The following is a 27,464-nucleotide window of genomic DNA, read 5'->3' on the forward strand; positions in this document are numbered from 1 at the left end:
AGTTGTTTCCTTGTTCGTCTCCCCCTTCATCGTGTTTATCCTGACTCTAAAGTTTGCTTCAGAACATGAGAGGCGAGGGACAATGAAAATGACATTTGCACTACTGTGTCTGCTAATCTGGATAGAAAAAGAAAATTTGCATTTACCTTTGGGACTGCCCCAGTGCAACGGCTTTCCCACTTAAACTCTCCCGCACCAGTTTCTTCGGGAAGCTCATTTTCCAAATGGATGAGCTGCACAAAGTACAACCGTCATCGATGCACATCACAGACAACCATCATTTATATTCGAATGTCAGTACTGCATTAGCTACCTGAAGCAAATGCGAAAATCAAATGCTTTAAAAGATAAGACAGGTGAAGACCAGTAAACGGCTTTGAAATGTCTTACAAAAATCAATTTGTATTACCCATTTTATTTGCAAATTTAAATCATTTCTAAGGGATAATTGCAGGAACAGAATATATTCAGATCAGGATGCACTTCTTCCATGTTTACTAATATTATTTTAAAGTGATCTCAAATGGAACATTTTTAATAAAAGAATGATGATAAAGAACTAATGTATTTTGATCTGTACAAGAATCACAACTTCTCTATTGGAATATTTCATATAATACAGACAAGGTCTCTGGCTGTACTATTCCACTTTATACTGAGCTCACATGACTTTTACATTTGAATTATTGTTTACAGTAAAACATAAATTATCCAAAAACCTGTAACATGATTTAGAAAGTACTATTCTAATTAAGAATATCTGTTTTAATTCTGTAATAACAATGTCCATTTAAAAAAACAACAACTTATAAATACCCTGCTGGAACAAATTCAAGACAATTTTCCATCCATATATAAGGCAGTGGTTTACATTTGATTTTTTTGTACATCAACTTTAACTTCACTCTCCCGAAATGTGCAAAGACAGAAGTGCAGAACCCCAAGATGTACTTTCTTCAAAATTCATGAGACTTAGAAATTGGAATATTGGGGGAAGCCTGAAAGATTCCGATGCTATTAATTAAAAAAAAAAAAGCTTTCCGTTATTTTCGAAAGAAATGTTTCCTCCGCATGCTGACTCGTGTCCATAGGCTACGAGCAGTTCTGATGATAGACGACCCCCAGTTCATTCTGATATTTTTGAGAGTTCCTGTAGTGCAACCAATGACACCAGAGTCTGAATCATGCAGGTTTTCCAGAGAAACATAATTGATCCTTTGCAATTGCTTGCTGTAGTAGCTGCGCAGATGACTCAGCTCTTCAACTGCAGCTGCAGAGATAATTGAAACCTCTGATGGTGTGCTGATCAGGGCTGCCCCCTGCTGGCTCAGGGGTACATCTGCATTGTCTGCTACAGCATGCCTTTTCTTTTTTTTACTGGGCACAGTAACTGAACTGCATTTTGGTTTAACTGGTAAGGATGTCTGAGATATAGGATTCGTTTCTTTCTTTTCATTTCCCGGGTTGTCTATATACACATCAACCTCTATGGCAGCATGGTCCGGACTCGTTTGTATCAACTGTCCGTTAGCAGGAACACTGGGTTCAGTGCTTTCTCTTTCATTATTTCCTTTTGGACTTGGATCCTCTGAAGTGTAGTTTTCAGCTGGGCCTTCATAGTATTTTTTAGCGCGATTGTGATTATTCTTTGCTCTTTTAGTAAATTTTTTCTGTTGGCGTGGAGGTCTGGCTTGGATGACCATAGAAGGAGAACCCGCCTCATCAGACACAGCTGTTAATGCATCCACCTAAAGAGATCAGAAGAGAATTAGTGCTGAACAATTCAGAAATACCAAGTACGCACCATCATGCTTTACCCCACCATGCGATTAGTGAATGTTAGTCATAGAATTACAAACTTTTTCCTAGATGTTAGTATACAAAGCATGATTGGTTACATGCATATGTGAACATGCTAAATTGCTACTGTAGCAACAGAGGTGAAAGTAATAGTTACAAATATGCCAAATTCAGCTTCCCCCAAACATATATTTAGTAATTACTCTGGTTCCGTTTTAAGTTGTACACTGAGATTTGTTATGACCAGTTCTGGCCTTGCTCTTTTACAGCTGTTTGCAGAATCCAAAGTCTTTGGGAAGTTAACAAAATGACAATTATCAACAACGGCATCATATGATTAGTTTCATTCACTCATGCTACACAATAGTTCAAATAACGCTTTGAGCTTTCAAGGAAAGGTAGAAAGGTAAAAGGCCATTTGCAGGTTATAACCCTTTAAAGTAGCTTTACCATGCTGAACAATACTACAGAAATTGTGAACTGGCAAATACAGAATAATTGACTGTACTTTTTATTTGTTCTTCTGGAGGGTTCAAACAACCTCTTTCTTGATTTTCTTGGGTGTCCCGAAGTCATCAGTAAGAGTCCTTTTCCTGTCGCCCCCTTCCTTCTTTATCTGTGCACTATTTTTACCTCCGCTCTCGCTGGACAACTTTGGGGACTTTACCTGTGGGTCATTAATACAATCCGGGACCGTGAGAACGTTACTAAACAAAAACTGGAGAAACAGGGATTAGGAATTGAAGTCACAGGCTCAGTATGAGGGCTGGCAAAGCACTGCTGTTAGAAGCAAGTTGGCAGAAACGAAGTGCTAATCCTTGCGGTCTGTTCAGTAGGTCTAGACAAGTAGTTCTCAAACGGATATTTCTTGGCAATTTCTGAAATGGTGGCTGAAAGCAGTTGTGGCTGCCCTTTTGGTCTCTTCTAAAATTAGTTGATCAAAACAGATTAGATATTAGAATAGAAATAAAAATATAACTGTGAAGACCCAACTAGTGGGAGAATGAGGAAACGGTGATGAGCACTTTCGCCTGGGGTGCACACAGCATTGCTTCAAACACAGAAAATAACCATGAAGGGGACTAGGACATGTGCAACAATAAGCGGAGCGATAGTGACTGCATCAACATTTAAACACAACGGAGCATTTCTGAATATACGTTCCTGTAATCAGTGTAGAAGAGCAGCTTGGTAAAGAGAACACATGAACAGGAGATGCTACAGAACTCCCTTTGGCTGAAGCTGACTTGCAATTCCAACTGGTGTAGGCAAATGTACATGAATAACCATACTTCCAGGCTAGAAGAATGCACGGCCCCATTTAAAGTGTAGATTACAAATGTAAGAGTAGGAGCAAATTAAATCTACTTCCCAGACTACACATGAAAATGGAGTTGTGCACAATTAAGGATATTAATACAATAAAAATAAGCCATGTTCCTTCTTAATAAAGCCTGATCATTATTTAGTGCTCTTTACTCACTACTCTTCCAGAACACGGAGTAGTAGGCTCCAAATAACAGGCTTTGTTTTTTACATCTCATCTTGTACATAATTTAAACCAATATGTAACAAATGGGCAAAAAAAAACACCAACAAGGATATGATGTTGAGTGAGGGAATTACTTGATATGCCACTTCTTAGATCAACTGATACATTTGAAATTTTGCTTTCACAAACTACAGTAACCTTTGACGCAAGCTATGAATACAAATTGTATCATGTATGATCCTTACTTTAGGCTTTCTTATCACCTAGGAATTTCTTGAGCGTATAATAACCTTTAAGGAAATATAAAAATAAATGCATAAAGTTGTACACGGACAATAAAAACTGCTAGCAGGAGTATGCAATTACCAAAACTCAAACTGGCAATTCACCCTCTATGAAGACAAGCTCTGCCTGTTCCACCAGGAAGTACAGTATGAGAACATTTCTCAGTACGAAATCTAATGATGGAGAGTTTCAGCACAAATCCAATCCTAAAAAAATATTAAGCATATACAAGATGTTATAATGAGAGCAGGATGTTGTCAAAGCAGACAACTTGGCTTCTGTCAACATGGTTGCTGGCTTGTTCCAGATCCCCAGCACCTCTTTGAGCAAAAAAAACTGCCTCCTGTTCTCAGTTCTAAATGCTCTTAATCATTGTTCTCACTAGTTTATTTCGCTGCTGGTTCTACAGAAGTCCAGAATGTTAATTTGGTCAGTGCACTCGATTTCGATTACTTGAAGGAGGTTCCCTCATAGGCTTCCCTGGTCAAGACCAAAAAAATGAAGTCAGTTGTTTAGGCCTGTCACAGTACGATCCTCTTATCCTTTCTTCTTCAGCCGACCATGGGAAAGATCGAGGAGAGCGATGCTGGGAAGCAACATTTCAAGAGCATCCTACATGGCTTTGATGGAAAAGGAGACTGCACGTCTTGGCCACCCCACATTCAAAGGATTTCGTTTCTGACTATGCTGTTGGACATTGTTACTCAGAATGCTACCAATCCACAAAAAAACTGTAAGGGGTAACCGCTTCTTCAAATGGTCCAGGGATGGGAAGTTAAAGTCACTGCTGTGTATTACAGTAAACGTACTACTTCTCCATTTAGTTGAATACATTGCTGAAAAGGTCAAAAGTAACCTAGTGTCATTTTGTTATGAAAATACATAGCCACTCCAAGCTCACCGTTAAATACCTCGGGAAAAACCCTAGAGGGCAGTTTGTGTGAAAAAAATCAAATGAGAATTTTCTTTGGAAAGACCAAGGTTACAGTTTCTCACATACTTGTTCAGTTTTGGAAGAGTTTTCTTGGGATGAGGTTAAAAAAAAAACCTCTCACTTACCCTTTCATTTTAAAGAACTGTGAATACTGAAAATGTGTATGTGCAATAACAAATATTGCATTTGAATAAGATAGCATTAGCAACAGTTATAGAAGTTATTTACAATTAATTAAACCTATGTGTTGGCAATTAAATTAAAAAAATAAAATACTGATATTATCACTTAAAAACACTGTACATTGTAGACCAACTGAATTGTAAATTTAAGACACTACTGAAAAAGATTTCATTATGTTATTAACGACTAAGCTATAACTGCAACATTATTGTTGAATTATAAATATGCTACAGTGTGAACTTGAGAAATTGAGCGATTCTGAAATGTTTGGAGACAATTTAATTCAAGTAAGCATATCTAAATATGATTTCCCATAAATGAACATTAATACATGCTCAATTTTTTCCAGGATCTGTGACCATGTTTTAAATATTTGTAACAGTGGTTATATTTTCATTTTTGTTAATACCGGGTAGAATCATACTTGAAACAGGGTCTCAACACATTAAGAGTCATTAAGAGCCCCTCTAAAATACTACTAACTACTGTCATCATAGCCGTGACAGTACAACCAAAGCATTATTAAAATACAAAACAATGAATTATACAAACACCAATGAATTTTGCTTCATTGATCACTATGACTGTACATTTAATAATGCATTAGTTATGATATTATATCCTTAGAACTAACAAAGTAGACCACAGTCATGTAAAAATTTTTGTATTGGTGACTATAACCCTACAATATAGCATTGTCACCTTTAATATCCATGTGCAATTCAATACAGTACAACTAAATTTAACAGACTACACTACATATCTTAAGATATTAGTATAGACATCCATTAGAAATCCTAAATAATATTCTTCCTCATTAAAAGCATCTCCAACAGATACCAAAACACAAAACATCTTATGGCCAAGTCTCCTCCCACACACATTTCTATCACAAATTGCAATAAAGACTTAACTGACTCATTAGCAAAAGCTCCAGTAATCTATGTTCCAAAGGCAGAATCCTCACATTATAAGACTCCTCCAATAACAAGTTTGCAAAAGTACTAAACTGAACTGAAAAGTTGTGATAGGCAGCAGCACTTACAGTGCAACTAACGTATTTGCAGGCTATCCCTCATATACAGTACTAGTCTTGGTTAAAGTGCAGCTCTTCCCATAAGGCAGCGATGGCTCCAAGATCATCACATCCCGCATGTCTTGTAGACTTAGGGTCATCTTTGATCAAATCCCGGCTGGATACATTTTTGAACACCTCTCGTAGATGGATAGCTCAAAAGCAACATGTACCACTACTATTTTAGTGCTATTTTATAACTGAATTTCCAGAATCCAGAATCTGAGATTTAAAAAAGCATAAATATGTAACTGAGCATGTGCCTCAATCAGTGCATTAACCTTGGGTTCCTGACCTGGCTGACAGATTGAAGGCCTCTTCAAAGTCTTAAAGTTTAGGGATCAGGAGAGAATCAGCTTTGTGCTGCATGTACAATCACAAGGCTGGGAATCCCTATAAGTGGTGCGAAATTAGTTAAGTGCATCAAGACCGAGTAGGGGTCGTCATCAGACTGCTTATAGACATTACTTATAACGGTGCCCATAACAGATCCTCATCCATCCTTGGCCCCACCTTAAGACTCTTTTTTTGTTGCTTCCTTGCCTTCCTCCTTTCTTTCCTGAGTTCCTTCTTAATTTTTAGCTCCGTTTCTGTCAATAAGCTATCTCTGTTCTTCTGTCTCCATCTTCTCCTGCGAAATATCCTTTTCTTCCTTTGGATCTTTAGCAAAGTTTCTACTGATAGCTCCTTTGGGTTGGGGTTCTTTGTGGTCATGACCTTTCTGAAGAAGTAAAAAAACAGACAAAAAAGGCAAAAAAAAATCTGTAAAAAAATGCTGATGCACTAGAAGTAGTAGGCATTCAGAAAAGTGTAGAAACCTTTTCGCTTTTGGTCCTGGAGTTTTCTTGTTCTTGCAGATTTTCCTGGTGGTTTTGAAGCTCTCCTCGATGAAGAAACAAAAACAGGGAATAGTGGACTTCCACTGAAACTTGGAATATGGAAATTGGGTTATACTGACATGGAGATGGCACTGTTTGAACCCAAACACAGAAATTAAATTCGAGACTTGTTTCCATTTCATCATGCTTCCTACATAGCTCTGACATCACTAAGGCAACAGTATAATTAGCATTTTTTTTAAATCATCTTACTCAACCGGGTGTGATCAGGCTGCACTCCCAGAGTACAGTCATCAATTCATCCATCGGCAGAAAGAAGTTTACTTCTGCTAAGGGTCACAGTAATCTGAAGCAAGGCAGGACTGCACCCTGGACTGAATACCAGTCCATCGCAGAGCAGACAACATCGCACCAACAATTTAGAGATGCAAATTAAACTAGTCAGTGTGTTTCTACAGGTGGAAGAAAACAAGCAACCATTCTGCAAAAGCCCATATGAACACAGTTAACAAGCAAACTCATCACAGGAGGCACCCCTTGTCCAGACATTAAGTCAGGACCAAGGGGGCTGCAACACAACAACACTAACTAGCCTGCAACTCTCCTGCCCATTCTTGTCATGGTAGTGATAAAATACATAAAATATAAATTTCTCCACTTCCTTTGAACCACACAGCATTCCTTATATTTCCTCTGTAGCAACTGCAGAGCCCTTAATTAACAAGTTCAAAACTATCGTTTAGAGGTTGTGAACACTCACTAGATACAGGTTCATTCAGACTAATGGCAGTTCAGTCTCTGAGGTTTCTCCAAAACAGAGGAAAAGAGCACAGATTTTGGGGTGTCAATTTTTTTGTGCAAACACACATTCCTCTCAAACTAAATCTGCGGACACATCCAATCACAATGCCCCTATTTGACGGAGGCAGAGATCCCCAGGGGATCCCTATTATGGGAATATCTCCAAGGGTATGTGCACCTGCAAGTTCAGACAAAGTGCGACTTGAATCCCGGCTCTGAATGTACACGACACACGGGTCAGACATAGGAGCCTGGTGGACTGCAACTGGCCCACGGGCCAAATTTTTGGCAACCCAGTTCTCCAGCATGACCTTGGGTATTCAAGTCAATCTGTGTTTCCACACCTAGGTAAATAAGTTCACCTCAAAGATGTTCGTCATGGAAAGCAGGCAATTGAAAAAGATTAAAGGAAACTTCCTACCATAATAAGCAGGAAAAAAATATAAATATGGATTCTGTTAGTTGATTGATTCCAGCACATTTCAACATTGATCTGCTCCTAGTGGAAAATGTATTCAATTATTCTTCAAAGTGTGCATGACATTTCCCACCCCAATTATTTCCAAAATATATTATTTTTATTTAATCATTACTACAAAGAGATGAAAGCTTTGTTTTTTGTTAATAAACTGCAAACTGCTCAGGTTAGTCAATTGCAAACATGCCAATCTTGACAGACTGGACGATCAACAACAATGGACAAATGGAATGAACAACATTTCCAAAACAGGACATTGCTTACAACACTGATACGAGATGAAGAGAAACCTACCTTCAGGCACTGATTTCATGACTATTTTAGAATGTACACAGAAAAATTCAAACCATTTAAAACAGTTTCTGATGATGGTTACGCAAAGCACGAATCACTAAGGTCAGAATCACACACAACCTAATAAATGAAGAGATGACATACATACACTTGGCCACATCTACTAAGGAAGAAGCGTCATATAAAGAAAAATGAAAGAGAAAGAAGAACAGTGAGCACAGCAGAAAAGCACAGTTTCAATTTATCAACTGTTGAGCATCATGAAAAGTGAGAGGATTTTTAAGTTAATTTAAGAAAAAGAATCAATGGAATTACCTGGACATTAGGAATTGTTCTATATACAGTATAAGAATAACACTCCCCTAATAGGCGGGCAGATTCCTTTACTTAATACCGTTATACCATATGGTATACCAATATCATAATACCATTTACGCTACTTAATTCAACTGTTTCATTAGAGTGGTTCATAAAACATACTAGTTGCATGAAAGCAACTGCTGACAGTTTTTGGAACATGACACTTCCAATCTATGCTATATTTCATTGATTGTTTATCCCTTTTTGGGAGAAGGAAGAGAGAGATCATTACCAGACTTGGAACTTACAAGATCAATGGTCTGGAAACACTTTCTCATTTGCAGCATGATGGCGTGCTTCTCTTTCTTGAGAAGACCTGCTTTGGGTCCCAGCTTGATATAGGAAATGGTGGCGTATGGTGTGAAGCTGTAATCCTCCCTGTTGAAAGTTCAAAAGGACAAAAGTTAGTGCACAAGTTTCAGATTCTAACCTTCAAAAGTGGCTTCTTCCAACTTAACCATTTGACCCTGAGGTGAAAGGCCGGAGCATTCACATTGCCATGTGCAAAGCTCTCAACCTGCGGTGAGACCTCACCCCTAACTGCTTGCAGTGCAAACCCAACAGGGCTACATTCAACTCAGGCAGCAGGAGAGCATGGAAGTAACCTCACACAGTGCACAGTCTTACTTTTCCCATTTAAAATGGTCACTGTGTCCATCGGTGTATGTTTACAGGGCAGCTGTTGTAAGAAAATACCAAGAGGCAATTTGCTGTACTGCATAAAAACAATGCTGCTGTAATGAATGTAATGGATTTAACATTGTTCGCAATACCACCTTATATTCTGTGCAGTAACTGATACAAATAGGTTTGCTACCCAAATACAATAGCAAATCTGTAGTGCAGTAGTGTGTAGAAATGGTATATACGGACTAGTACTTCAAAATACAGGATGATCCTAAAAGTCGATTTTAGCTTGTGTCCTGGACAAATTTCTCACTGGCTTTTAACAATCATGGCCTCCCAATAGTCCTAGTAATGTATGAACTGGCTTCATCATTCTGTTCTCCACACCACCGATAGCTGGTGTGATGTGAGCATACTGGTGCACTTTGGCTTCTGCCACATCATCCAGGTGGTACTACACATTGATATTGGTTGAGGGGAGTCCCCATTACCTGTAAAGCGCTTTGAGTGCAGTGTCCAAAAAACGACTATACAAGTGTAAGGATTTACTATTATTATTATATTATCTATGGGTAGTACATCTAAACAAAAGCTATGAATCCCATTAAAAACATCTTTAGCTGATCAGCTAAAGCAATCGATGTAATTACAGCATCTAGTTTACTTGTAAATAGCCACAGTGGAGATCAGAGAGTCAATTGATAAAGGGTTTTGGAATTCATATTTTCACATACGGTAGGTGCAATTCAAGCCTTTCTGTTATCTTAACTAGTGTATCATCCAACACCTTTACTATTCCACATGGATCAGGGCTACCATATTGATACTGTATAAGGCTTTTCTTACACAAAGTAAAACAATATACTGTATGAATTCATATATCCCTTCCCAGAGCTTTTGGGGGAAATGGTATTTGGGTGATTCATCCCATGCCCTTTATGAAAGTGATTTCTGGACTGGAAAACATTATTATACAGAACTTGCTCAATATGACCTCCTTGAAATCTCCTTTAAAAAGGGATGTAACTTTAAAAAAAAGACTCGAAGGACATCTCTTACCAAATCCATACAATATAAAGCCTAAAAGACATAACAAACAGTGACATTATAAATTCAAAGCAATTAATTTCAATTAAAAGGATATGTCTTTCAATGCGAAAGAGGATCCACATAAAATGTATACTCCAATGAAATATGAACCCATTCTCAATGTTTTGCTAGAGGTACATGAAAAATGTGTAAAGGTTCCTGTTAGTCCTCTATCTAGCCAAGCCACTAAATTAAGGGATTTTTTCACTTTAGGGGGGAAAAGAAAAACTCAAAACAATTCCATCCCAGGTAAAGAGCTGTGGTACCTGAAGTACTGGTGCACCAGCAGGTGTGCAATGATCATCTCTATCTCCAGCCGAGAGAGCCCAGGGGGCACGACACTCTGCACCCTGAGCTTGGCAACACCTTTTCCCAGCCAAGAGTCGATCAGCTTGAGGGGAGTCAGCTTCTCATTCATCTGGCTGGCCTGCTCCAGGATTTTAATCAGGTCTCTGGCATAATCAGCAATGTTCACAAGACTGCCAGCTATGAAAGGAAGAAAACACAGATCACACACCTTATCGTAATCCAGATGTGCAAGTAATTATGAGCCCTTTAGCTCATTAGACTACAGTGTTTACCATATATCTAAAACATACCAGTCTCTTCTACAGTACATACAGGTAGAGGACAAAAGCATGGAAAGACCTGGGTAAATGAGGGACATCAATTACAGAATATTGAAAGAAAGAGCTTCCACACAGGTGTGGCTCATTCATTTAGCATGAAAGTCCAGCATGCTTAAGGTCATGGATAAATAGGTCTGTTTGCTTATAATTAGACTTTGAAAGCAGCCTGATTGTTGGGGTGCTTATGGCAGGAGCATTAGTGGCCAAGGCAACTTGTCTTGCTTATCACAACCAACAGTGTATAAGTTGATATGTTTCCCTCAGAGATCAATGCTGAGAGCATCAGCAAAGGGCAACTGTGGGCACAAACACTTTATGATCATGATATCCAAGAACATAAGAAAATTACAAACTATTCAGCCCATCTAGCCCATTTCTTAGCTAACTGATCCTAGGGTCTTATCTATCGACTTCTGGGGGAACAAAATCACTGAATAAGATCAAAAGACAAAAGATGGGTATTGGCTTCAACTACATGGCTGGGGAGTCAATTGTGTACTCCCACAATGCACTGGGTAAAGAATGTGTATTAATTCAAACTACAGGGCAAAACAGGTGAGCAACTACAGATTGACTGCAAATTTCTTGTGGCGCCAACCTAAAAGGAATCCACAGCCCTGAGACCTGAGCCTCAGGTTCCATAATGTTGTGGGCCACATTTTTCTGGCATAGTTTGACCTTGCCTTCCAAGGGGAGGTTCTCTCAATGCTAATCCCTACTTAATGATCACTTATTAAAATGATGCAACACTTTGATTTCTGCTGGGAGGAATGTCTTCCAGGATGACAAAGGTCCCATCGACAGAGTATGGTTGACCAATGGTATGATGGGCATGATACTGTTATCCAAATGCTATTGACTTCTCAATCACTAGCTCTGAAGTCAATTGAGTATGTATGGGATATATTGGAAAGATGTCCAAGTTTATTCTCTTGTGGAAGAATGGTGCAGTATTCCAGATTCTAGCAGACTATATCGCCCACCTGCATATGGTGGCCAAAACACCCTGTTGTGTGATTTTACACGGATGCTTCCACTTGTTTGTCCACTATCTATCCATTCAGTACACACACTAATTTTAAGTGTAATTGTTGGTTGCATGCAAAAAATAGACAAGAGGAACATGAATGAGCCAAAGGTCTTCATTCATAGCCAGCAGCTATATCACCCTGCACCTCACCACTGGCAATCCCACTGAAGCTAAGCAGGTGTGAGGCTAGTCAGTACCTGGATGGAAGACCTCCTGGGAAAAACTAAGGTTGCTGCTGGAAGAGGTGTTAATGGGGACACCAGGGGGCGCTCACCCTGCGGTCCATGGGGGTCCTAATGCCCCAGTATAGTGATGGGGACACTGTACTGTAAAGAGGCACCGTCCTTCGGATGAGACGTAAAACAAAGGTCCTGACTCTCTGTGGTCATTAAAAATTCCAGGGCGTTTCTTGAAAAGAGTAGGAGTGTAACCCTGGCATCATTACTCTGCTCTCCTACCCACTGATACGGCTGCCGTCGCATCATCCAGGTGGGGCTACACATTGGTGGTGGTGGAGGTGATCCCCATTACCTGAAAAGCGCTTTGATTGGCGTGTCCAGAAAAGCGCTAGATAAGTGTAAGCAATTATTATTCTGCAGAGACTGTGGATGATTGTATTTAATGCCTTGTTGATGCCCAGTGTTCTTACAAAGAGACTGTAGTGGTTTAATGCATAATGTGAACTGTCACACTAATTGCAAGAAATAACCCAACAGCAACACTCACAGCCCTCATTGCAGCAGTTGTCGCACATTTTTTTACATTCATTAGAGTCCCAAACTTCATCAAAGTGCTGCGCTATCAGGACACGCCGGCACCTGCAGCAAAATATTTGTGTAAGAATAAAATGACAAACTTTGCAAAGCACGCAAAATGAAAGACAATACCTGAACAAACACAGCCAGGGAAAGGCATTAAATTTCCCACATAAAATGCACAATTGCTAAGAATGTTATTTCTGTCCCACACTATGTAAAATGCTATATTGCTGTCCGAAATCCATCACGTTTTTGCTATTTAGTTTAGTATGTTTATACAGCAGGGATCTCCAACTCTGGTCCTGGAGAGCCCAAGTCCAGCAGGTTTTATAGGCAGCCTTTTAATCAATGCCTAAAGAAGTAAAACAATTTAACTACAATCAATTAAGCAATGTTCAATGAAGTAATTTCGTGGTCATCTGGAAAAAAATCTCAGCTTGTCTGCCTTCAGCCTTCAAGGAGTAGTGCTCGTTCCAATGCAACATTACTTACTAACTATTCCTAATCTTTAAACAATATTAATTAACACTTTTTCTTCGTAGTGCCGAGAAAAATGATACTTGAGGGGACATTGCTGGAATCAGCCAAGGTGCCTACAGTGCGTGAAGCTTATTACCACTGGGATACAGTAGATACACCACTCCACCTTACCAGAGCAATCAGTCACTAGAATAAGCTGTGAAATGACACATGCATTAATTTCAACCTCCCCCTCTCCCTCTGTGGCAAATACAGTAACCGACCTCTTGGGGCTGCTTTTAAAATATTTCGTAAACCATGTTATATCTAAGTAAACATTCTTTTCTTGTCCAAGAATCTTAATAAATGTTTGTTACAGCACTATGTTTTGTACAGTAGGTACACCATACAAACAGTTTTAGTCTTTTTCTGTCTATTCCTTCTGAGCTTCCTTTTTATATTTTGGGTTAAAGGGGAAATCTGCAGTTTTTTTACTGCTTCCCAACAGCTATAAAGAATGAGGCATGTTACTAAGCACACCCTGTGGCTCTGCCTTTGTGGTGCCAGGAGGTATTTTAAGAAATTGATTTTTCTTAAATGCATGAACCTGAAATGTATTGCATTAATAGTAAACAGTCCTTTCACAAACCATTTAATTAAAATCACACTATTTAAATAAATGGTTTTGGATTATTTAAAATGGGAGGGAGAAAGGTAATATACCTGCTTGCATCTTGGCAGTACGAAACCATTTGGTAGAGTTTCTGTTGACCTACATTCTCCATTACAACCATCGCACTAACTTTAAAAATATCAGCAAAACCGTAGTACAGAATGCAGTCTGCTTTTTGATCGTCTCGTCCTAAAAAAAAAAATCTTGTTAATAGAATTGTTCAAAGGAAAATAAACACCAGAAAATATTTTTTAGATCTATTCATGAAACTTTAACTTAAACACAAATCTTATCACTATTAAATATTTGATGTTCTTTTGTATAATATGATGTGCAAGCTTAACGAGAGACGATCTACAGAGAAAATAGACATTAAAGTATATCCTCATTCGGAAAATACTTTGACTTAAAAGGTATATTCTCTTAAGGAGATGGAACTCTACAGCTTAAGACATGATTCAGGGTAATGAAAATTCTGAAACACTGATATAGTGATATAGATTGGTATCCTCATTAACCAATTTTAGGTGCACAAAAAAATACTTTGTATTGTCTGATTCACTGTAATAAGTTACGGAATATTAAAAGCTTCATACACCAAAAAGCAAAAATCTTAAGGATATACAAAATTTAGTCCTCATTTTTACCTTTTACATTTTTATACTGTTGCCTTAAATATGGCATTAAAATACATGTTTTTATTCCCTACTTTCACTTTACATTTCAGCAATAAAGTGTTGTTCTTTTGAACACTAAACCAAAATCAAGACTTGACAGATGTTGCCACAATACAAAATTTTCACAGAAAAATAATTCCAGTTTCGCACTGCACTGAGGCTCTTCTGCGGTTATGTACCACAATCGGTCATCACAGGAACAAATATAAACTTCTCTCCTGCTTTCATCTTTTCTGCACAAGCACTAAACCATCTGACCTGATAATTTAGAAAAGGTGGAAATGCTATACCTGCACGCCCACTCTCCTGGTAGTAATTTTCCATCGACTTGCTCAGCGAGTGATGAATAACAAACCTCACATCAGGTTTGTCAATGCCCATTCCAAAGGCAACTGTTGCCACAACGACCTGAACAGGAAGAAAAAAGTAGCTAAATATTTATCAACCTGAAAAAGAGCCATTCGTTATCATGAAGCTAATATTCCAGCCTAGCATGATTTCTTCACTTTTAATACTGACTAGTATTTGTTCAATTTAGATAATTTATTTCTACAACAAGAATAAAAAAAATAAAAACCTAGGCCTACTGCACTATGCACGTTTTGTGGGCAAGGTTATTCAAACCTGTATTTTGTTGTTGGTCCACTCCTGATGGACAGCGGTTTTATCTGCAGCCTCCATGTTGGCATGGTAAGCCTTAGCTCGGATCCCCATCTTCTGCAGACTTACAGCGACATACTCCGAGTCCTTCTGAGAAAAGCAATAAATTATCCCTGCGGGAGACACAACAATGGAGACGGTTTCTTGGTTATAAGAAAAACGTATTTACTTCAGTGCGTTTTACAAGCTCATGTGAAACAACTGATTATTTATGTACATAAAATGAACAATTGATCTTATATGTAAAAAAAGAATCACTTTATTAGCCCTATACAATTTCTTGCATTAGGAATTCGTCTTTTCGCATACCCCAGCTTGCTCTCCATGAGACACACAGACACACAAGCAGGGAGAGAAGCTTGGGGTCAGAGCACAGGGTCAGCCACTGTACAGCGCCCCTGGAGCAGCTGGGGTTAAAGGCCTTGCTCAGGAGCCCAACGGAGTCGGATTCCTCTGCCGGCCACAGGATTTGAACCGGCAACCTTCCAGCCACAGGCGCAGATCCTGAGCCACAGCGCCACCGCTCCGCCAACTCCGCCAGTTCGTATAATTAACTGAATTCATCTTACTGAATATAAGAGAGGTTGCAAACGAGATGTCATTGAGCCCATTTGGTAATTAATAGCTAACTGATCCAAACGTTTCCTGAAGGAAGCCAGGGTTTTTCACTTCAACAACATGGCTGGCTATCTTGTTCCATAGTCGTACATCTTGGGTAAAGTTTAAAACCGTTCTCAGTTCTAAATGCACTGCCACATAGTTTGCACCTGTGTTTTCCGGCTCATGTTTCACTGATTATTGAATTATTTCTTTAGTTTTCACATCTTAAAACCTGCTATCCTCATTTCTCCTTCATAATCCAAATTTCTTTAAATAAAGACTAATCTGTTCAGAATGCCTCTGCACCAGGAGCTGACTAACACTTCTGCAATGTTGAGAATACTCCTGTGACTAATTGGTGATCTAAATCAGAGACTTCACTTATAACATGTGTTGCGTTAGAGCTGTTTCTCAGACTAGATATTAATTTCAGAGACAGAAGCTCTTCTGAAGTAAAAAAAAAAAGAAAATACACTTGAACCCATCAGAAGATATGATAAAAAAATTACCTGATTGATCTTTGTATCTTCCATTGATTAATTTCACTATGTCTTCAGTAAAATCTTCTGTACTTGAAGGTTTAACCCGGACCTTCAGGGTATAAATAAATATTAAAAATAGTTTGAAAAGAGAAAGCCTTAAGTTCAAACCAAATCAATAAGCACCCAATGCTGCTGTATATTCTAATGTAAACATTTATACATTAACACTTATAAGAATGTTGTGAACTGTGGGAAGATCATTGACTACCTTTTGGAATGTACACAAACTACAGCCCCTTGATTGAAATAGGGATACTTTAAGTGAGAATAAAAACTTTAAATGACCATTTCAAAGAACAAAATGCTTAAACAAATTACTATATCTTACGTGCCTCAGATGCCAAAAGGGAACAATCTGAATTTAATTAAAAGCAAGGCTAGTTTTGATTTTGTTGCCGTTTCATTGATTCAGTTATGGCTAAATGCTTTTCAACGCAAATCGCCTTGTAGATTAAATTTTATGTCCAGTTGTAATCATACAAACCTCATAATAAAGGTTAGGCCTGTTGAAGGAGGCAGACAGAGTCAGGACATTTTCAAGACACAGGATCTTTTCACAGTCTTTCAAGACATCTCTTGTGGCAGTGGCAGTCAGTCCAATTACAGGAACTTTGGGAAACTGTCTTTTCAAGATTCCTAGGACTTTATAATCTGGATACAGAGGAAAAAAGTAATTGTAAACTACTGGACACCTAATGATATTAATTAAATACTGTGTGCAGTTTCTATAGGTGAATATCATAGCCAAGTTAAGCGATGAGTATGTATTTACTTTAAAGCCATTAAAGTCATTCCATTCCTCAAACACAGCAAGCTATTCAATGTCCTCAATATGTATAAATTCACAATGCTTGTAATGTTTCAGCCCTCAAGAAACCTAAAGACAGACAAGAATACTAATTGTCAACAATACTCAAAGAAGTGAGCCACTTTGCATTATTGGCCTCAGTAACTCTGGGAATAGAATTAAGGTGTTTGGTATTTTAGTCACAGGCATGTTTCCAGACAATCCTTACAGGATTAACAAAGTTTTGATCTCCCAGTAGATTCCTGGACACATACAGTAAAGCAGTATACACCCAAGAAAGTATGGTTACTTGTTGCCAGGTAATCTCCAAAGACATGAATCAAAGTGCACTGTACTTTTTCTGGGGAGGTAGATGGTATTAGTCTCTTATTTCAGGTGTCTGATCAGTGCTGGTATTTCTAGTCTTCTGTCTGGATCAGTACACCTTTATTTCTAAGCACACATGGTTCTATAATGCACACAGTTACAAAAGGTCTTCCCTCAAGTGTCCTCCCTATGCTGGCACCTAGATTTTTTTGAATTCCTGGAGACTCAGATAGGTCTTTCTAACCTTTCAATGTTCTCATTCTTCTTAGAAGGAGCTCGTCAATGACATTGGAAAAAGCAACTGGGTTTACCTAGTAAATTAAGTTGTGGATAAATGATTTACAATGAGCAGTCCAGAAACACACCATATAAGATCACATTTAGAAAAAGAAGAGGAAAGAAGAGAGGGAGAGGAGAGAAAGAAGGTCAAAGCTCAAGAGAGGAGTCAGGAGGAGTTGGAACTTAAAGCATGCACCAGGCAAGAGCCCCTACTTCATGGTCATCTAAACAAAACCTGACTGGAGCTACAGTAAGTATTTGAACTTTGCTAAAGAGAGCTTGCTATTCTGTGTTTTTATGGAACTTGGGTTTCCTGGGTAAAAGATACCTCAGTTAGAGATGTCTTTCCTGTTCATGGGTGCATTTTTAGAATAGAGGGATAGGCTGCCATTTATTTTGTGTCATCCAGGTTCGCAGAGAGAGGGACTGAACCACAGGTTGCACTGCACTTATTAAGATGGCAGTTTATCTCTTATTGTGGACTCTATGGGTATTATTTAATAGTTCAATACTTAGTAGGAGTCTGAGGTTTTCTGGGTGATTAGGATGTTTGGCCTCTGAAACACTTTGTTGGTAAATTCTGTATACACACAGTAACTTGTTTGTTGCAAGTTTTGTTGTTCATAGCATTGTGTTTGTCTTGTCACTGTTAAAAACATTCATTTAACCAACTGTGCCTGGATTATTACTCTTTTTACCAAAGCTGTGCCAGAGAATAAAGAATTCACATGCCTCTAATTATACCAATCACTTGGGTATATTCTGGAGAAATCACTTACAAGTTTGGGGTTACGAGTAGTTATTTTACTTATTGACTAAACCTTTTGGCCAATTCATGATTTTCACCATTTTCATAAGACCCATTTGTAAAAATATTCTAAACAAATTACCACTAGTAACACTATCCGATTACTAACACCAAATATAACAGATCTTTTACCCTGGCAGAGTGACTTGAAGGACTAAACTGACATTGCAGTCTTTTAACCACAATCTCCAGAACGTTTGAGACAATAACACTCTATGTTAAGGAGTTTCCTAAGAGCTTCAGAGAGAGGTACAGTACTCTCTTCTAACGATAAGTTGTCTCACCCTAGACTTTACCAATCTACTACCATGGGAGTAGATGCTGCTCTTGGTTTGGTTCAGTTCTCTTTTACGGGGAAAGACATCAGCTCACTGCAGGTGCTGCGGATCTCTCCGACAACCCCATATGGAAAACGCACTGACAAGTTCTCCAGTATCTGGAATGATTACACACTGCTTTCAGAGATCTGACCTGAGCTTGTCATTATCGATTCCTCTACTTCATCACACCTCATTCTTCAGCCATATAACAAAGTATTAGTAACCCTCGTGGTTTCATACTTCTTGAAACACTGCACCAAAGGCATTACTTTTAAATTCAGGCTACCTACACTTACTGTATGAGCGAACACATCAGGAGTATTTTAGTTCTTTAGAATACTGCAACAAAGCAAAGTGCAAAATAACTCTGAGGACTGATCATGAGAACTTCATTTTCCTCCAATATCTATTTAGTCCAATTTCTTTGCTGACTAAAGCAGTTCACTGGAAAACATATTTGGCAAAAAAAGCATAATGCCAAAGCACTTGAATCTTAAATAAGTTTCTTCCGCTATTATATTAAAAACAACATTAACATGTTGTCCTCTCACACAATATAATTTTGCTATCCTTTGTTATCAATAAAAGCAATATATACTTTCTGGAAAGTGTGACTGTCCATTAGCATGTAATGGTGTTAAACCTTAAGGCTCATGATAGCCTTAACATTAAGAAAAAAAACAATACAAATCGACATCTGTCAAGGAGTATATAAGGTTCTTAAAATATCATGTTTTTCACCCATCTGTTTTTTCTTCTTCTTAGGCCTGCTACTTCATTTGATTCACAATTCAAATGTTTTTTTTTCTGAATTAAAACACTGAATTAAGACTAACTTGTCATACACAATAAATCAGCTATAGCTCAAAAGCCAAGATATAGATATATACAGTAGCCCAGGAGAATAACCATAGCATGAACACAGCTTGGTGATGGAAATCATACATACCAGGTCTGAAATCATGTCCCCACTGACTGCAACAATGGACTTCATCCACTGCAATACGAGTAAGTCTGCCCGAGTGGTACGCTTTCTCCAGCTTGGACATAAACAACTTGCTTTTAGCAATTTTCTCTGGGGTTACATACAGGAGCTTGAACTTTGATGACTTGTCAAGCATTGCATTCTGTATCCATTTAGCATGTTCCTGAAATGAAAGACATGGAACAGAATCACGTTTGGCGTCATTCACTTGTTGTACTGATGTTGACAGGAGTCCGTTTTCAGTCTAGGGTCTCAAAATCAAAGACCTGAAAATTGAAAATTTTCTATAGATTTCTATAGAAAATAGAAGCATGTGTCTGTTTTTGTGATGGCCTTTCACCACAGAAAGGTTCTAATGTTTTGGATAGTGTTTTTTTATAGATGTAATATTGGTTATCAGTTGGAGATACCAATGTTAATATTCAAACAATTCCACTCTCTAATGCTCAGTCTCCTGAATGTGACAGCACAGGGCAGAAGGCACATGGCAAAAGACAGAGTAAAGGAGCCCCACACAGGCTCACAGCCTTCTACAACTGGACACATTACCTTGGTGCTGGAGGCATTGAGAGTAGCTGCTGAAATGCCCACTTTATCCAGGAACATAAGCTGATCCTCCATCAAAGAAACCAGAGGAGCTATCACAAGGGTAAAGCCTAAAATAAAGACATGGATTTTGATACTGATCATTTTGATCTCGCGAAGCTACCCTGGACCTGCTTTATACAATTTGAAAGACTGTGGCCCATGTATAAATGGCCAAGTTTGAAACATAATCCAAGATATTTAGGAATATGTTGGGAAGAATACAAGGGAATTAAATTCATCTGGGGCTAGGGAGGAAAAAACATGTTTCTAAAAGTTCCTCTGCAGCTATGGCATATTCAATCAAAGATCCCAGAAGAGCACAGTTTAAGAGCTCCCAACACAGATTCTAGAGAGGGTCACAACCTGGCAGCTAATTCTAGTTAACAATGGAATTGTTAATTCTAAAGATTTGTGGTATGCTTTACAATTGCATGTCAGAAGGGATGCATATTCTACGAACAGCCTACGTTACAAAAATCATACGGAGCTAAGAGGTTTATCATAAGCAAAACATGCAAGAACAGCAAGAAGTTAAAATAAATTGTGCACATAAAGGCCTAACAATTATGCCACAAGCAGCATGATACTAAAACTGCATTTTGGCAAGGTGTGCCATCTACAGACTTAAACAAGCTGAGCTTCAGAGAGTACCTTCGGAGCACACTGCTGATAACTGGTAGCACAGGCTCTTGCCACCTCCTGTGGGCATGACCAGAAAAACGTCTTTCCCAGACATGGTAATGTTGATGATCTGCAGCTGCAGTGGTCGGAATGAGGACAGGTGGAACACATCGACTAGAGTCTTCTGGACCTTCTTGGACCACGGGAATTCTAGTTGGACATGTGTAAGTGTTTAACAATCCAGATATCGAAGGGGCCGACCACATAATTCTTGTTCCAATAAATTGAAGGAGGGCATCTGGCCCAACTAGCCCATATATGACCACAGGCACGACGCAATTCAAAAGTGTCTTAAAGAAAAATCATAAATCCATGTAAGACCAGACTGCTTTAACATCCTTCAAAAAATGCAGTTTGATCCATTTCAGGCTTTAAACCCCGTGGTCTTATACTGTATAAGCAAAGTCACAATTTTGACAAAGTTTTGAAAAGTAAAACAACCTAAAAAGAGTAGGAAGCTGGGTATACATTATGTTTTACTTTATGGGTGTGTCTCTGCAGCTAAGTTAGCATAATTCTAAGCATTTATACATAAGTAACAGAAAACAACTGTCAGTAACTTAAATACAACTGCATAGTTCTCTGTATTTACAGTACCTGTGTAGTACCTTTTGAAACATTTTGATCAAGACCAAGAGGGATGTATATTTCAACATTATTTTTCAGAGATGAGAGAAGATGAGTGATATTTATCTGTACATGCGGCACAAGAGTTGCATCTGTCATGCAATAAGAGTGCCATAAAAACCAAACAAAAAAGACACAACAAAATCAAGACATAGCAACCTTCTTTAGCGAAGCTCTGCAAATCCAGCTGCTCCGTTTTGCTTGGGCCAGCGCCTCTTTCAGAGGCCTGTTCCAGCTTTTTCTTCAGTCGGGATCTGGTGTCCCTGAGCTCAATCTCTCTCTCATGCAGCTCACTGATCTGCAACTCCACCACCTTGAGCTCATCATCCACAAAGTTTAACTCCTGCTGTATTTCTGCAGAAGATGACAGGGACACTTTGCATCATACTGACCTGAGCTCTAAAAGAGCATTCACATGTACCTGTAAAGCTGTTAGGTGATGGACACTAAAAATACTCATGTAATTCAATCTACTTGCTTTGCATGACTTTTTAAATTTTGCTCTCATTTCACTGCTCACAAAATACAAATCTCTGTTAACTTAAGAGAAAAATCATAACCTATGGAAATGGAATGGTGATTTATTAGTTTACTGATACAGAAAAGTAAAATCTATAAATCAATGCACATATCGCATAAACGATTTATAATTAAGATCAAACATTGAATATTTTAAAATGCTGATTTATTTTATGCCCACAACTAAGACTAATACTTCTAAACTACTAGTTTCACTGACCCTTGTATGCACAATTGTTGAACTACTAAAGAAAAAAAATATACTATTAGCATGTTTATAAATCATTAGCTGATGTTTTAATCAATTTTATCTAAACCATTTGTACCCATTTAAACAGTACTACATTTTACTGGAGCAAACAGAGTTAAGTGCCTTGCATAACAGTATAACAGCTGTGCTTCACATAGGATTCGTTCCCAAAATATTTCAGTTACAACTCATAACCCTTAACCATTCTTTACATATTATATATTACTGTATATGGCAGGAGTGTGATTTACAGTTAGGTCTGACATTATTTGGATGCAAATAAAAACTGGATATATTAAAAGAAATTAGTTTATTACATTTTATAACACTTAAAAATACTTTATCTGCATAATCTATATTATTATGAATAATAATAGCTACTTTCATAGCAAGGTTAAAGTTTTAGTGTGAAAGCTTTGGAATCATGAATTCCTTAGAAAGACATAAAACCAGAGAATCAAATACTCACATGCTAGTAATTGTTTACCACCACAGTGGAAATTGAGTTTGATTACAGTGATAGATATTTGCTTACTTGGTCCACCAATCAAGTTGTGCTTACAAACAATCTAAAAGGAAATGCATTGTTTTTTCTTTCATGTTATATCAATATAAAAACATACCTTCAATACTCTCCATGTCATTAAATCCGTCTGATGGGTAAGGTTGTTTACAGCTTCTTTACAGTCCTGTGAGACATAAACAATGAGGCTAGTTTTTCCATTTTGGTCTCTTGCTTGACAAAAGCACAGATTAACTGGATAATTATAAAAAGAAAATAGCATGAATATTTTATGGGACATAGACATTAACAGAGAACATGAGGACTACAGGGCAACAAATTCTCACAAAAATAAATGATGAATGCTAAATTGTCCTTGGAGACTACTTCAGCCTTCCTTCCTACAATTAACACCTTTTTATCTCCTCTTGGAATAATGACTTGCAAACTAGTCTTACAGTCGTCAATCAGTCAAAACAAAAAGCAATTAATTTACGTTTGTTGTTAGCTACAACAGCTACTACTAGCTAGCAAACAAATTCTTACCCAGAAAGGATATGGGCATTATGCCAAAAACTGTATAACACACTAATAAATCAATTAGAATACTGTGTACAATTGTGGTCACCACATTATAGAAGAGATATTGTTGCTCTGGAATCAGTCCATAAAAAGGAAACCAGATACAGTCAGGGACTAAAAGGAATATCCAACACGGACAAGCTGATCTTTTTAGTCTGCAACGGAGAATACTGGGCGGAGCGGTGGCTCTGCGCCTGTGACTGGAAGGTTGCTGGTTCAAATCCTGCAGCTGGCAGAGGAATCCTACTCCGTTGGGCCCCTGAGCAAGGCCCTTAACCCCAGCTGCTCCAGGGGTGCTGAACAATGACTGACCCTACACTCTGACCTCAAGTTTCTCTCCCTGTCTGTGTGTCTCATGGAGAGCAAGCTGGGGTATGCGAAAAGATGAATTCCTAATGCAAGAAATTGTATAGGGCTAATAAAGCAACATTATTATTAGTAGTAGTATTATTATTGCAGAGAGCATTGACAAAATGTACCCTGTGGATTTCTTCCAAAAGAACAATGAAACACGAAACAGAGGATACAAGTGAAAAGTATGTGAAAGTGCATTAAAACTGAGACCAGGAGGCAGTTCTTTAGCCAAAGAGCTGTGGAAGTATGGAACAGGTGGCTCAGTCATGTTGTTGAAGACGATACCTGGCTTCTTTCAAGAAATAGCATAATGAGAGTTTCACTTTCAACTATTTCTAAGAGTTCCCCAGCAATTCCTAGGCACCAGTTTGAAAATTAATACAAGGTGCCTTTTACCCTAGTGTTGGGGAAATAATATTTCCTGGCTCTTGGAGGGCACACATCACCTTCAGTTGGAGTACAGCATCCAGCCGGCTGTCATGCAGGAGTCATCATGCACCAGCAGCCCCACTACATCAGGTGGAGGAATGGGAAATGACCCCAGTGGAATAAAGGGAACTGCCATGCTTTCTAAAACGCTATCTGTAAGACTCCAATTAGTCAGAGCCTAGGTTTTAGGTCTCATCCAAAAGACAGAACCTAATACAGCAAATTCTAGTCCAGACAGAAGAGCGCCACGTACTGATCTTGCTACAACACTTAAAGTATCAAATGAATGATTAAACAGCTTAAACGCGATTAAACAGATTAAACACGAAATGAATGATTAAACAGTTCTATGAGGACCGCTGCCGTGGTAGAATTCTGGCCATCACAGAGGACAGTCACCACCCCGGGCATGAGCTCTTCACCCCACTGCCCTCAGGCAAGAGATACAAGAGCATACGGACACTTACCACCAGATTCGTCAATGGCTTCTATCCACAAGCAGCGAACACATTTAGCCATCCCCCTCGGACCACACCTACACCATCACCATCTACCTCTTTATGATATCTTATCTATTGCACATCTCCAGTCATTGTTTACACATCTTTATTGTTTACATTCAAACTGTCTACATGTTTACTTGCACATTGTCTACTGTTTGTTTGTATATTGTCTTGATGCACTGTTTGCACTTTGTTTTGTTTTTTACACTTGTTTTACAATCGAGAGACTTTCTGTAAGTAAGAATTCCATTGTACCAGTACCGGTTACATATGGCAAGTTCAAGTATCAACCCAATTTTCTCTGGCATCTCCCATTGTGTAGATGGCGTCCTGGCCAAATTTCCCATTTGGCCTTTACCAGTCACTGCTGGCCTCCTAATAATCCCCATCTATGAACTGGCTTCATCACTCTGCTCTCCTCCCCACTGAGAGTTGGTGTGTGGTGAGTGTACTGGTGCACTATGACTGCTGTTGCATCATCCAGGTGGGGCTGCACATTGATGGTGGTGGAGGGGATCCCCATTACCTGTAAAGCACCTCGAGTAGAGCATCCAGAAAAGTGTAAGGAATTTATGATGATGATGATCATCGCATAGCATCTGAGAGCTTACAAGATCAGGCTAGAGGTGCTGCTGTTATTCCTGTATTTTGTTCCCCAGTAATTTTCACAGGGTTTACCATTTATAGACAAGTAAACGCGAAATGAATGTTCAAGTACGGGACTTTCCATAACGTTAGAATTCACAACATTGATTAACGTTTTGACTGTGTAACAGGGTTTCAAACGCCCACTCAAGGAACAAAGTAAATCATGGACTCTTATCAGTCCATTAGTTATTACACCACAGAGTGTGCGGATGTGTCTAGGGACCCACCCTCGTTGATGTTTAGACAATAGCTTCCTATTTGCTCGCAGCTTAAAAGAAAAGATTCATAATAACTCATTTTAGAATAATATTCTGCAGACCTATAAAGCCCTTCACAGAAACCAAAAATTATCAATAGGGGTATGTGACGTTTCAGTTCAAACCACAACTTGTAAGAAAACACAACATTCACTTAGAGGCAGGATTTAAAGCGAAGCCATAAAAGGCAGGAGTTACTGTACAGTAGTTGCTCCGCCACACAGCAAACCCATGTTAATCACTCAATTAGACAGATAATACTTTATTAATCCCGTAGGGAAATTGATGAAGATACGAGAATTAAACTACGGGGGAAAAAAACGTACTCCGGTTAACCTACCACGTTTGTTTAATTTCTGAGGGTGTGAACCTTTCTTGTCCTGTTCCCATTCTAAAGATAACGGCAGATTCCTATATTTTGCTAAATGAACCTCATTTAAAGAATAATAAAAAAAATGGTTTGTCTTACTTCGGCAGTCTGAATTCCTCCTATAAATCAACGCAAGTAGAAAAGCGCCAAAAAGAAAGTAAAAACGGATCGTAATGGGACAAGGTAAATCCGCAAATGTACTCATGAAATACATCAAAAACTACCCTGACGGAGAAGTTGACTTTTAAAAGAAATTTGCATCCAAGGCCCCGCATTCCGATCAGCGAGCACCTGCTATTGGCCATTAAAACCAACCTTTGCAAGTCGGGGTTTTTTTTGTGTGTGTGCTATCAAGAGAGGGGGATTTCCTAGAACAAAAACTTTCTCTTTCGTGTTTGAGTTTGGGTTTTTTTTTTCCCCCAATCACATTTAAAATCTCACATCAATTTCTCTGATCTTCGTGGCACAATACTGAAGAAATCTAACAAAAAAGACGAGATACTCCATTATTGCTGTACGAGTTAGCTCAACAACTGTAAAAACGCAGAACGTCAGAACCGTTAAGCGACGACGTGTCGGGACGCGTTTTTAATTCTCAAACCCCATCTCATTCCACGGCCTCATCATTTTTTAAAACACAATGTATTAAGATTAGAAAACAAAGAAGCCCGCCGCATTTAAAAAAAAAATAAAAATAAAATACGTATTGCAATTGGTGGAAGAAGCAGATTCTTCAGTGATAACCAGTTCTCCAAGCCGTTTCACTCCAGACCACATCAGTTTGGGCCACTGATCGTGATATTTAGCAACCTTCAATTCATACGTCTATTACTAAACTTATATTAAGCACGAAACCAAAAGGGGAATTCCAAAGTAATTACTTCCAAACCACCTGTATTCGTATATCCATTCATTAAAAAAGGCTCAAATCTGAATCTGATACCTAAGTGACATTTGGTGGCACATGTATAGTTTTAAATGCTGACTAAAACACCGCTGCTCTGAGCGGCACGACCATTCTGCGTCTACTTAGAAGTAGCGAATTTAAGGCAATAGCCTCGTCTGTATCGAGACAGTTTTCCACGAGAGGCAGAGGAAAAACTCCCACAGCAGGTACCGATACTTACTGCTACTGCAGCTACCACTCCCGGCTCATTGTTTGGCTTGGTTGGCTCCACACGGGAACGACGGTTACCACAGCAGTGGACCTTGTGACTCGAAGCGCCAGCCAATCAGAGGGGCGGCCGAGCTCGAGCGGGCGAAGAAACTGATTCCATTTTGGCTCCACGCTAGCGTGCCTCTCACACGTCACAGGCAGCTTCTTGAGCCCAAATGGCGAAATACCTTACGTCAGTTGCATAAC

At 38.7% G+C, this 27,464-nt stretch overlaps 1 protein-coding gene across 6 annotated transcripts; it reads right to left on the reverse strand.

The window, feature by feature from the left end:
- Nucleotides 1-399: 399 nt before the first annotated feature.
- On the reverse strand, nucleotides 400-27,334 carry recql (RecQ helicase-like). Of its 6 annotated transcripts, XM_069192702.1 has the most exons (18): nucleotides 27,229-27,334; nucleotides 23,080-23,145; nucleotides 21,847-22,041; nucleotides 21,031-21,210; nucleotides 20,341-20,447; nucleotides 19,756-19,954; nucleotides 16,770-16,936; nucleotides 16,253-16,334; nucleotides 15,108-15,256; nucleotides 14,774-14,891; nucleotides 13,857-13,995; nucleotides 12,643-12,734; nucleotides 10,524-10,743; nucleotides 8,790-8,919; nucleotides 6,588-6,652; nucleotides 6,283-6,490; nucleotides 2,309-2,467; nucleotides 1,659-1,748 (listed from the first exon to the last, which is right to left on the reverse strand). In XM_069192702.1, exons 2-17 carry the CDS (start codon nucleotides 23,093-23,095, stop codon nucleotides 2,333-2,335), a joined length of 2,202 nt encoding a protein of 733 aa, XP_069048803.1. In that variant the 5' UTR covers nucleotides 23,096-23,145; nucleotides 27,229-27,334; the 3' UTR covers nucleotides 1,659-1,748; nucleotides 2,309-2,332. The 6 variants fall into 6 exon arrangements, with proteins under 6 accessions (XP_069048801.1, XP_069048802.1, XP_069048803.1 ...); XM_069192703.1 differs by lacking the exons at nucleotides 6,283-6,490; nucleotides 6,588-6,652 and adding an exon at nucleotides 8,330-8,341; XM_069192704.1 differs by lacking the exons at nucleotides 6,283-6,490; nucleotides 6,588-6,652 and having other exon boundaries at nucleotides 27,229-27,333.
- Nucleotides 27,335-27,464: the final 130 nt, after the last annotated feature.

This window comes from Lepisosteus oculatus, chromosome 7, assembly GCF_040954835.1.
Source record: "Lepisosteus oculatus isolate fLepOcu1 chromosome 7, fLepOcu1.hap2, whole genome shotgun sequence".
Lineage (NCBI taxonomy): Eukaryota > Metazoa > Chordata > Actinopteri > Semionotiformes > Lepisosteidae > Lepisosteus > Lepisosteus oculatus.

Coding starts and splice junctions, on each gene's coding strand:
- recql (XM_069192700.1), bottom strand. Junction 13,996..14,773: donor CCAGGAGAGTGGGCGTGCAG/GTATAGCATTTC, acceptor TTTTTTTTTTAG/GACGAGACGATCAAAAAGCA. Junction 12,735..13,856: donor TACTGCCAAGATGCAAGCAG/GTATATTACCTT, acceptor ATTTTGCTGCAG/GTGCCGGCGTGTCCTGATAG.